The sequence below is a fragment of the Pavona decussata genome, unplaced genomic scaffold, assembly GCF_977016875.1.
Source record: "Pavona decussata unplaced genomic scaffold, jaPavDecu1.1 SCAFFOLD_25, whole genome shotgun sequence".
Lineage (NCBI taxonomy): Eukaryota > Metazoa > Cnidaria > Anthozoa > Scleractinia > Agariciidae > Pavona > Pavona decussata.
In genome coordinates, this window is record NW_028145448.1 from 1,884,614 (window position 1) to 1,897,500 (window position 12,887).

General features: G+C 41.4%; 1 protein-coding gene across 2 annotated transcripts in view; it reads left to right on the top strand.

Annotated features, from left to right (window-relative positions):
• The first annotated feature begins 441 nt into the window (after positions 1 to 441).
• LOC146485737 (uncharacterized) overlaps positions 442 to 12,887 on the top strand; it is a 12,563-nt gene continuing 117 nt past the window's right edge. The window contains exons 1-3 of one of the 2 annotated variants that reach the window (XM_085103093.1): positions 442 to 716; positions 10,224 to 10,343; positions 12,843 to 12,887. The exon at positions 12,843 to 12,887 is cut by the window's right edge and continues 117 nt beyond it. In XM_085103093.1, the coding sequence (XP_084959219.1) occupies positions 453 to 716; positions 10,224 to 10,343; positions 12,843 to 12,887 (429 nt within the window). In that variant the 5' untranslated portion in view covers positions 442 to 452. Of the gene's footprint in view, positions 717 to 2,302; positions 2,559 to 10,223; positions 10,344 to 12,842 lie in introns of those variants that run through there. The other variant, XM_085103094.1, reaches the window with a different exon arrangement.

Below are 12,887 nucleotides of genomic sequence, written 5' to 3' on the forward strand. Positions count from 1 at the left end.
GCTATCACCTGTTAGGCCCTAGCTGGTATCCTTAGTCTATTTCTTTTTTTATGTTATACGTGTATACAGTTCATAGAATGTATTTTTACTGTTACTATTTTTAACGCTCTCCTTCCATGTAAAACAGTTTTGTTAAGATATACTGTCCGAGGGTAAATAAAGCGCCAAGCAATCAATCAATCTCACTCTCTCTCAACCGACTGTCCGAACGTCTATTAAGAGGAAGAGTACGATGGGTAACGAGGCATTTTATGGGAAGTTGTATTACTGTTAAAAAAGGCGAAAAGCGGAACCCAACTTGCAGTAATTTGACTTATTTTTATTCCATTTGAATAAAATCCTAAATAATGAATGGAAACCACTCTGTAGTCTGCTGAGTAAACAGAATATTTGTTTCCTTAGTGTTCATAGATGATGAATCACGACTTTACGAATAGAAAGCCTGTCGACCAATGCCTTCTACGAACCACAAAAACGTTCTTTGGCTAATCTGCCGTGGTTTTCAACACCACAAAAAGAAATTCATTATTTGTGGTCTCTTCTTTGGCGCATTTATTCTGTTTCATTGTCTCAAGGCAAGAGGTCCTCCCTTGCTCAAGGCCAATACATTAAGTCTGCAAGAGAGGTTCACTGCTAAAGAAAACGAGAACCTTGAGGATGAACTCGTAGCACGGGAAATCAACGAGCCTACAAAGAACTCACCAAGAAATCTAGAGGTAAGTAACGAATACTGTGCCAGTAACTATTCGAATGATACAAAACGGTGAATTAGAAATTTGTCTCACGATGAGCTAGCGGCATCTTTTCATGGAAATGAAACGTCGAAAAGTCGCAGCAGATCTGAAAGTGTATTGTCAACGGCCGACATTTTGTCACGTGCAAGCAACAGTGTCGTTTATTTTGGAGGTTCAATTTAAAATGCTGTAGCGAAGTCTAAGTAACCAACAACAAAAAAACTTCATCGAATGTCTTAACGTTTCTTTTCTGTGCGCAATATTTTCTCTGTTTTTTTTTTAACCTGTTAAAGGTACAGTAATGTCTTTTAGTATACGCACATGTTATCTTGCCTAAGACAAACATTTTACCTTTTGTTACTAGAGTAAAAATCCAGCCAACGATATCTATTTTCTTGCGAATAAGCAATTACTAAACAAAATTTTTTAAAACGCAGCATGGTCATTTGCTCTCCCGATGTCTTCTTTGTATCACCGCAAATTCAAGTCTAAGAATTTTTAGTCAAGGGTAATTTTACGTCCAATACAATTTAATTTCTTTCAAATTCTCAATTGAACGCAGAGTAACGACAGACTTAAAACACGTTTTGTTGACCATATGAAGCGTAAATCTTCAAAGCAACAAGGCTATCGCCTTGTTCTTACATGGTGGCAGCCAGTGGAGAGCTTTAGTGGTAACATATAACACAACGCTTATCTAAACAGTGCGCGAGGAAGTATGGCCACGGGATTTGCCTTGCCACCGCCACCTGCACTATATAGAGATACACAGCCTGAACGCCGCGGAAAAAATGGAGAAGTTTTTCTTAGCAGGAGAAAACTATCCACTTGCCACAGAGCTTACCAGGCAGTGAGAAGGTGCGCAGGTCGTCACACTTCTTACGGTGATCGACGAAGAGGCACGAGAAGTGTATGCAACTTTCAACGACTGGGGAAACGACGGAGACGACAAGAAGATTAAACCAGTGTTAAAGAAATTTGGAGAATATTGCGAACCGCGCAAGAACATCCCTCTCGAAAGGTTTAAATTTAATCGTAGGATGCAAGATCCAGGGGAAACGTACGACCAGTACCTCAAGGCCCTGCGAAAGCTTGCCGACAGCTGCAATTTTGATGAAACAAGAACCTGTTTTCAGCTTATACTCGGACCATATTTGACTGCGTGGTGTGTAAGCTTACAATCTTTTGGCAGTGATAACCTTCAGCATCGTTGATTACCCCAAATCGATAGATGCAGAGATATAATGAGGCAATAAGTAACAGATAAATAAGTAACCAGATTGAATTGCATTTCTTGCAGTCAGAATGAAATACAGTGAAAAACGACATTTGTCATGCACAAAAGACACTATAAAAATAGACACATAAACAAATTAAGTTTCTTCGCGTCTGTTCATGTGACCCCGGGTCAAATGACTAAAAATATTAAGACTTTAGCATTCATAGAGAGAAGTATCTCGGAAATTCTTAATGACTATTTAAATCATTTCTATCCAAACCTGTGAATATCCGGACTTGAACAATGATGTCGGAAAACGCTTGCAAAAGTTTGCGTTTTAGTGCAATGCCAGTGATCACCACAAGATTTGGTAGAAAGCGTAGAACACTTTTAATTGAATGTGGCCTTCACACGCACACAATTACAACGATTATACCGGAAATTGCTGTTAGCGTCATCAAAGCTCGGGGTCATACAGATATTTATATAACTCTCGGTTCGTATTGAAACATAATCAATGTACAAATGGTTTCTGCCTCCAAATCAAAGGTGAAAACCTAAGGATTAAAGCCCAGGAATGAAAGCATCCCGGTATGAAGCACAAGGTATTCTACTTAACAAATGTTTTCCCCCGTATTTTATTCGTACTGCACATACTGAAGTTTTATCTGGTGGTTACTTATTGCTTCACTATATCTCTATATCTCTATATCTCTATATCGATTAATGCATAAGACTTCGTGTCATGAGTTACGTTGTCGGTCACGTTCTTTGTAGTCCGGCCGTGAGGTGCCGAGTTATAATTACGTGGGATGCCCTAAGGGGCATACCGTGTCTAAAAATGGGTTCAGGACAATCACGACTCCCAAAAAAAAAATTAAAAGAATTTGATCACGCGACCAAAAACTTAATTCCTGCCGCCCGAGTACAAAAAAAAAAAAGATACCGAGAACTTAACACGAAGTCTTATCTCTCGGCCCATCGCGACCAAAAAAAGAATTTGATAACGGGACCGAAAACTTACCTCGTGCCGCCTTACGGCCCGAGTAATTACACTAGAAGAGATACTTCGCGATCGTCTAGTGTTTGGTATTCGTGACAGTAAAGTAAGAGAGAGATTGTAGAGGCAGAGCAAGTTGACTCTTGAAAAAAACAGACGAGATCTGCAGAGCCTCCTAGAGGCTCAGATAAAAATCGTCGGAAACAGCGAGGGAGAAACCGTGAACGCCGTGAACAGAGGCAACACGACGAAGATCCCAGAAGGTCATAGACAGAAAAGGAAAACTCGTGGCGCTGGGCACGCAGTCACAAAGGAATACGGGAACCGTGGCACCGAACACGATCACACTGAAAGAAATAATTATGCCCATCATATCTCAAGACTTGTCGGAAATGCGGAAAGTTGTCACATTTTGCGGCTGAATGTCGCAGGAAGAAAAAAAATAGCAAAGATTACAACGATCGCAAATCTATCCGAGCTGTCGACAACCCTGATAGCGATTCGGAAGTGTTCTATGCCACACATATCTGAGCGACTGAACTGGATGAATCACAGCTGGTAACGGTCTTTTTTAAAAAACTGTCATCCGGAAACTATCTCCGTTTCCAGCCAGACATGGGAGCGCAGTGCAACGTGATTCCAGTTGAGCTTTACAAGAAAGCCACAAAGGACTACAAGCTCGAGCGCATGACACCTTTGACTGACTCAACTTACAGCATATGGGGGCTCAAAGTTGACAGCTGTGGGCCAAGTCTGCTTCTTCACGTGTGGCGTGACGATTTTAAATGCCAAGGGGATTGTAACCTTGTTAAGAGCAATGCCATCCGACCCTTCCTCGATCGCCACAGACAAGGGCCTACGAGTTGACCCAGCCAAAGTTCGAGCAATCAATGAAATGCCCCCACCAACAGACAAGGCTGGCGTACAAAGATTACTGGGACTCGCGCAATACCTCAGCAAATTCCTGCCACATCTCTCTGACGTCACCAAGCCCTTCAGAATTCTCACTCAGGTCAATGTCCATTGGACCTGGAGAGAGGCACAACAAGCAGTATTCGAAGCCTTGAAGATAGCAGTTGCTACTACCCCAGTCTTACGTTACTCTACCCTGAAGGAGGTAGTAACGCTTCAGTGTGATGCCTCTCAAAGCGGTTTAGGTGCGGCGTTATTGCAGAATGGACAGCCCGTAGCGTACACACCCGAGCCCTGACAGATTTAGAAGCACGCTATTGGCAGATCGAGAAGGAACTACTCGCGATTGTTTTCGCGTGCGAACGTTTCGAGGCCTACGTATACGACCGTAATGTGATACGAGTGGGGAGTGACCATAAACCGCTGGAAGCAATCTTCACCAAGCAACTCAATTCTGCGCCTAAACGGCTTCAGCGGATGCTCTTTTGAAAAGGCTGCAGGAATACAGCCTTCAAGTGGTATACAAAAAAGGGAACCAGATGTATCTGGTTAGAGCGTTCCTTCCAGAAGTCAACGCTTGTGAGTTCACCCGAGAACTCGAGAAAGTGGACCACAAAGCCTTTCTACCTGTCAGTGACAGCCGATGGCGCCAAATAATGCACGCCTCCGCTGATGATCCAGTCCTGCAGCTACTAAGAACAACCATAAGGGAAGGATGGCCGGAGAGCAGATCCGACCTTCCTGAATCTCTCTACCCGTACTATGACATGAGAGACCTCCTGACAGCACAAAACGAACTGGTGCTCAAGAGAGAACGTCTCGTAGTACCTGCCAGTCTTCGCAAGGAACTCGTGGCGGCTGTACGCAGCTCTCACATCGGCATCGAAGGGTGCATACGTAGAGCGCGCAACACCCTCTACTGGCCTCGCAAGGCAACAAAGCTGAGGGAATACATTTCAAAGTGTGACATTTGTTTATCACACCGCACGGAACAAACTAAGGAACCGCTACTACAACATGATGTTATTGCCCGACCCTTGTCGAAAGTCACGGCCGACCTTTGCGAGCCGGACAACCGCACTCTGCTGGTCATCGTCGACCACTACAGTAACTTCGTGGAAGTTCCTCGCCTAAGTTCGGTATCCTCTCGCAGTGTCATCAACGAAATGAAAGCCACATTCGCAAGATATGGCATCCCTGACATTCTCATCACTGATAACGGCCCTCAGTTTGCGTCAACAGAATTTGCCGTGCTTGCGAAATCTTGGATGTTCCAGCATATCACGTCCTCGCCTTACCAACGGGAAAGCAGAAAATGCAGTCAAGACAGTGAAGCGTCTCTTTGCCAAATGCCGTAAGTCCGGTCAGTCAGAATTCCTAGCAGTGCTCGACTGGCGAAACACTCCAACAGAAGGAGTTGAGACAAGCCCCGCCCAGCGCCTAATGGGCCGGCGCTGAAAAACACTGCTTCCTGTGGCTGGTACGCTTCTGCAGTCACGATACACCAACGACGACGAGATGCGCGCTCTCATGGGCCAGAAAGAACGACAGCGTTTTTACTACGACAAGCATACCAAACCGCGCGGGCACCTGCATGGGTCAGGTTGGTCCTCGCAGCTATGAGGTGAAAGTTGGGAAGTCAGTCTACAGGCGGAACCGTCGCCAACTGGTTTGTTCCAATGAACCTCCCGTTCCAGACGCCCCTAAGATGGCACCTTCAACATCAGAACCGGGACAAGCTGAATCGGCCAGACAGTTGCCCAACAGCCCCGTGCCTCAGCAACAACCAGGCCCTCAAAGTTTTCGTAGATCACAGCGTATAAGGAGGCTGCCTGCCCGCTTAAATGACTTTGTTCCCAGCTGAACTTATCAATCTAATATTGAATGTCTTTGAAACATTACGTGATCCACGCTTTCGCACGTCAGAACCTGTAATTCTCATTTGAGTGAGCCTCAGTAAATCTTCAAAGCAACAAGCCAATCGCCTTGTTCTTACAGTATGCTCATCAGTAAGTTGTCTATTACTACAATGTACAGTGTGACCAAGCTACTAATGCATGGAAGCCTTAAATGGTATTTGCGATTTAGAGTGAACGGCCGTTCTTTATATAATGACAATATATAATTAATGAGGGGGAGGTGTGAGTAAGGCCCAATTTTTAAACCAAAAAGAGCCCCTTTTAAGTTAAAGCGATACGCAAAGAGGTCCAACATCCAAGAATATTACCCAAAAAGGCCATCATACATTCGTATATATTTTTGGGAGTAGTGTTAAAACTACAGTAACATCAGTTCATTAATCTACCGTCACTCGTTTATCGTGCATCTGTCACAATCTATAGGAAGACTGCAATCACACTCTTTCAAACACTGGAACGATACATCATGCCGAACTTATGCAACGCGATATCTTGTAAATAAACTACTATATCATACATACAAGTGGATGTATGCGCCAATATGGCTGCCAGTTACAATTCATTGCTCCGCCACTATGTGCGTTTTTGTTGTTTTCCTCCCTCGCTCGCTTTTTGTCACCGGCGACCGATCTTTAAAGATCTAAACTATTGTCATCAAGCAGGACTTCGGAGTTTAGACCATCCTACGCCTGATAATTTTAAATGCTTCTACATCAACGTTAGTTTTCACTTCAAACGTCGACCGCCTTCTGACAAACTTTCGCTACCAATTTCGAAGATAGCGAAGCATGGACTGATCACCCTGGCTCTTCCTCGTCCTTTCTTTGACATCGATCTTACTGTATACATGGATGTCCACAGTAACCCCGGCCCTGATCTCGAAAATTCTTCGTTTCATCGACCGACATTTTCAGACAGAGATTTACATATTACTGCCACCTCTGAGAAAGTTAATTATTCAAGACAGTAATTGCTTGATCTGAGAACAAGATCTAAGCTTCAGCCCGATTTTTACCAGTTCCTGAAATTTCAAGGGATTCTTAGAACACGTCGCACTCGAGCGGGCAAGTCCATGAAGCAATCGTGTGGTTTTCACAGAATTAGTCCTCTATGGAAAGTTCGAAAACCTTCAATTGTTAAATTTACTGCTGGAGCAAATTTAAATAACTTGGTGACGATCAAACGACATCCGTTGAGCTCTACATCTGCAAATTCGCTGAATTTTTGCCTTCTAAACGCAAGATCCATCAACAACAAAACACTGCAAATTAAAGACTACGTGGTAGACAAAAAGATCGACATCTTTGCTTTAACAGAAACCTGGCTTAAACCAGATGACTGCTCCGATTATATTATTCGCGACATCAGTCCCACCGGATACGCTTTTGTTCATACACCAAGACCTGATGGAAATGGTGGAGGTGTTGGTCTACTTTACAGGAAAAATCTAAAAATGGAGCAAATTAAATCGGATCCGTGCAAATCGTTTGAATTTAAGGAACTGCTTCTTCACTCCTCTGCGTCCATTATACGCATTATCATCATTTACCGTCCTCCAATTTCTGCCAAGAACGGTCTTACACATGTTGCTTTTTTTGATGATTTTTCCTCGCTGCTGGAAAGGCTAGTGTCTTCTCCTGGCCATCTTCTCCTCGCTGGTGATTTCAATTTCCATGTCAACGATTCATCTGACAATACCGCAAATAAGTTTCTTGACCTCTTAAACTGTTTCAATCTGGAAGTCTCAAATGTCTGCACCCCCACGCATAAAAGCAACAACGTTCTGGACCTTATAATCACCAGATCCGGCGAAGCGACCGTCTTAAATTTGTCAGTCAATGACCCGGTTATCTCTGATCACTTCGCTGTTCACTGCAACTTGGCTATCAAGAGACCACCTAAGGCTAAGCTCACCCTCACATCACGTAAACTGCGCACCATTGATCCAGACAATCTACGGTGTGATATTCGTTCCTCCGCCTTATACAACTCACCGTTGCACGAAATTACGGACCTCTGCGATCAGTACGACTCGGTTCTATCTTCAATCCTGGATAAACATGCACCTCTGCGCACAAGGATCATCACCTTACGACCTAATGCTCCTTGGTATAGTGAGGAAATCAGAAAACAAAAATCAACCTGCCGCAAGCTTGAAAGGCGCTGGCGACGCTCCAAACTTGAATCAGACTATCGACACTATGCAAATCAACGCGCTGTTATTCGGAATATCATTTTCGAGTCAAAAATGGGTTACTACTCTAATCTCATTTCGGAGGCTGGCAAAGACAACAAAGCCCTGTTTCGTTTAATTGACCGTCTCCTCCACAGGAAAGCAGAGAAAAGCTTCCCAACCAGCTCCTCGGCTGAGGATCTCGCTAACACATTTGTCACCTTTTTTGAAAATAAAATAACCCGCATCAGAAACATACCTACTCCTCCAGAAATTCCTGAATTCTTTTCCTCCTTGGACATTTCCACCATTGATTGTGAGCTTAGCAATTTTTCACCCACCTCGAATTCCGAACTATCGAAAATTGCTTGTTCTGTTGTACAGAAATCATGCTGTCTAGACCCTTTACCTGCCACTTTACTGAAAGAACACTTCGACTTGCTATTACCATCTATTTGTAGGATTGTAAACTTGTCGCTGGAATCTGGTCATTTGCCTTCGTCTCTTAAAAACGCCGTTTTAACACCTCTACTAAAGAAACCAAATCTGGATCATGAAGTTCTCGATAATTTTAGGCCTATCTCGAACCTCAAGGTCATCTCCAAAGTTATTGAGAAGGTTGTCGCTGTGCGTCTTCAAGCTTACCTTGATTTTAACCAACTAACAGAGCCGCTACAATCAGCCTACAAACTCTTTCACAGCTGCGAAACTGCCCTCGTTCGCGTTCATAATGATATTTTGCGTGCTATTGATAATCGTCACTGTGTCATGCTCCTGCTACTTGATCTCTCCGCTGCATTTGACACTGTCGACCACGAAATATTGCTCAAAAGATTGAACTCCAAATTCTCTATATGTGGCACTGCACTCGATTGGCTCCGCTCCTACCTTACTAACCGCACGCAGGTTGTCTTAATTGACGGGAGGAAGTCACAGTCTCTTGAGCTCAAATGTGGAGTACCTCAAGGCTCCGTTCTTGGGCCCATTCTCTACCTCCTTTACACTGCTCCACTTGCCGACATTCTACGTCTCCACGACATGCAATTTCATTTCTACGCCGATGATACTCAGTTGTATATTTCCTTTTCTACTAATGACGATCTGGAACTAACCAACAGCATCGCTAAAATTGAGAAATGTTTATCTGACCTTGATCAGTGGATGTCCTTAAACAAGCTGAAACTAAACAAAGACAAAACCGAACTTCTCTACCTCTATTCAAAGTATTGCCCTCAACAGTCTCTACCTCCACTTCGTTTTGGATCTGATACAATTCAGCCGTCTCTATGTTCCAGAAACATTGGTGTCGTTTTTGATAGTACTATGTCGATGCTCCCTCATGTTAATTCTGTTTGTAAATCTGCCTTCTATCATCTTCGAAACATCTCTCGTATAAGAAAATTGGTATCCACTACAACCACTGAGACTCTAGTCCACGCTTCTATAACCTCCAAGTTGGATCACTGTAACTCTCTCTTATACAATGTTCCGAAATGTGTCATTGAAAAGCTTCAGTCAGTACAGAAAGCCGCGGCTCGACTGATCACAGGCTCTCGCAAGTATGACCACATAACCCCTATTTTATTTGAACTCCACTGGCTTCCAGTTTCCGAGCGAATCAAATTCAAAATAATTCTGCTCACCCACAAAGCTCTTCACCAACAGTCCCCCATCTACATACAAGACCTGATACGCCGCTATACAACTTCAAGAACGCTCCGATCGTCGTCTGACGCATTTCGCCTATGTCATATCAACCATAATCTAAAGTCGTATGGCTCCAGAGCTTTCGCTGTTTCGGCCCCAGAACTCTGGAACAAACTACCTATCGACATCCGTAATTGCGACAATTTAAATGTTTTTAAACGTAAACTTAAGACTCATCTTTTTTCGAATTATTTTAAACAAATATGATTTTTACTTTGTAAAGCGCTTAGAACAGAACTGGATAAGCGCTATATAAGTAGTTATTATTATTATTATTATTATTATTATTATTATTATTATTATTATTATTATTATTATTATTATTATTATTATTATTATTATTATTATTATTATTATATCAGGACCTAATATACATTGAAATCTGCATCTGATGTAGCTTGTCAATAAAATACAATTGTTTTCCAAATCCTGAACAGCTCGTTAGGATAGATATTGCGCCTTAAATAGTTAAAGCGATCAATCAACTACCTTATTTAACGAGTTCAGGTCAAAAAGAAGAAGGAGCCATTAACGACTTACTGCTTTCTATTTTCTTTAGCTTGCTATCAAGGGTATGATTTATTGTTTCCTACAAGAAAATAAAGGGATCATGGACAAGCGATGTATAAGGCGATTCAAAGAATTACTACCAGGTCCCCAAAAAAGAAAAATGGAACTGGTGAGTCTTTGTACTGTCTAAAGAGATAGGTCTTTTGTGCAAAACGTGAAGTATTTTCATTCCTTCCTTCCTTCTTGACTATTTTGTCTTTGTGGACGAATTTAGAAGGCATGCCGAGACAACGACAGAAGGCTCTTTTGAATGGTAAACTAAAAAGCAACACACTTGTTTTCTTTGTTTTTGTTTGATTGTTTTGTTTTTTCGTTGTTGTTGTTGTTGTTGTTTTTTTTTTTTTTTCACAATTACGGACTGCGAATATTAAGCTGCCAAAAAGCTACACAAAAATACTTTCGTTTTTACTGGAGCACGAAGGCCTCGAAACGAAAATCACTGCCGCAAAGAGCACCTTGACATTCGTAAAATGGTCAAATTTCAGAGTCTTACCTTTTAACTAGAGAGGATATAGTTCCTTACTTTCAGGACTGATTCTATCAGTCGTTTCTATTAGAACGGTGCCTACTACACCTTTTGCCCTTCATTATTAGGAAATCAATTTTCATAAGCGCGAAAATATTGGTCAATAAATTAATGTATAATCAGTTTTCTAGGAAATGAAACATTTCAATTTGTGGCAGAGTCATTAAGAAGTTTTGCATCGAAAAGAAGATTCATTAAGGCCAATTAAAATTAAATAGCGTTTTATCGAAAACAACATTCTTCAGTGCGGATGAAGATTCGTTAAACTAGGGTTAACGTTCCATTGTGCGAATAAAATTTCAATTACAAAAGATTTTTAGTTACGCGGTTTATGACTAATTTCCCACTGGATTTATATGGATGCTTAAATTTGGAAAAGATGCTGTACATGTGCACACTGGTTTCGCAGTAATGGAGCACAGAGTTCGTCGAAACCGTATCCCAAATGAGCATCGTGAAAGGATAGTTAGGGCGTTTGAAGATCCCCGCGAGAAGAGGAGAAACGTGAACACAATATAACTGCCAGAAAATGTGCAGCGTTGTTTTGGTTTATGCAGACTTGCATACCGTGATGTTTGAACGGGGAGTTGATTGAAGGATAGAGCTAAAACTTGCTTGATTGTTACGCTGACTGTATCTCTGTTGTAATGAATATTTCCTCGTTAAAGAACATCAAGATCGAGAAGCGTCCAATTTTCATTTTGGATACTAAGAGCACTTGCTGAGTTCTGCTTTCTTCTCCCTCTTCTTTACTTTGGGACAGGCTCAATTAACCTGGTTGACTCTACCGCTTGCCTGGGAGTTAAAATCGATAGTTAAGAGTCTCATGGTCTGTGCACATTGACTCGGTAAAGAAGCATTTCATACAAAACGTTGGAGCATTAAAAAGAATGACAATTCTTCCTAAACAGTCACTCGAGGAAATATCTTCAAATCTATTATCTCCAGCGTAACATATAGTGTTTCAGTTTGGGGAAATTGCTCACCCTTTCTAATGAATTCCCTGAACTCCATCCGCGCAGGAGCTCCACGTGTTATAAATAACCTTCAACCGTCTCTGGCTGATGACACCTGTCTCAATAAATCGAATTGGCTACCCTTCGAATTCGCTTATTTTTACAAAAATTCTTTTCTTATGTTAACGCATAATGTGTACTTTGAAACTTCGAGCCAATCTGTTTGTGAACTTTTCTCAAAAAAATGCAACTTCTGGGTCAACTCGCTTTCCCAATCAATTTAACATCATTGGGTTTAAATCTGATACTAGGAGAAACGCTTTACAGTACAGAGGCCCTGTAATTTGGAATTTTTTCAATTAGATTAGTCAAAGTGCCTGAAAATTGTTATTCTTATAAGCAGATATTAAAGAAACACGTCAGCGACATAGCTGAGTTTTTTTTTTTTTTTTCAGCAAGGCAGCGACTTTGATCACCGCGAATAAAGATGATTTTATCTATTTTTAACCTTTTTTTTAATTTTTGGTTATATTGTCTTAAATAAGTTCTAGTAAATCTGGTATATAGGTATAAATTGATTTCTCCTTGCATATAGTTCTTATTCTTTGTTTATATCTTTAGTTTTTAATTTAATTCATACTATTTCACACTTTTACTTTATGTATAAATTATCTATTCTGTTGCATTCTTTACTTGATAATGGTGTCAGGATGACACCGAAACGTCGTTCCGTTTTTTCGCTCATTTTTATAGTTAACTGTATATCTGTGGTGCTTGTAAAATTTTAAATTTTGTGTACAGTAGATCCACATCAGCCCTTCGGCTGCCAATCCCCTAAATTACCTACTTATCAAATAAAGTTTACTTACTACCCTGTATTAGCAAGAGACTATGAGGCACCTCATAGTCTCTTGGTATTAGTAAGCACCACACAAAGGAAACCCGAGTATCACCAGATGCGCAAAACGTATGCGCAATAGCAAAAGTAGGCACCGTCCTTAAGACAGTCAAAACATTCAGGCTGTTTCCGTAAAGCATCTATAGCATTTCAGACTTATAACAACACTATGACTTATTTAATAAGATATATACCTAACGTTTTTTCTATCTTTTTTTTTTATTTTAGGTTCAGTGCGCTGTTAAGAGTTTCAAAGAATGCACCAAGAGTCCA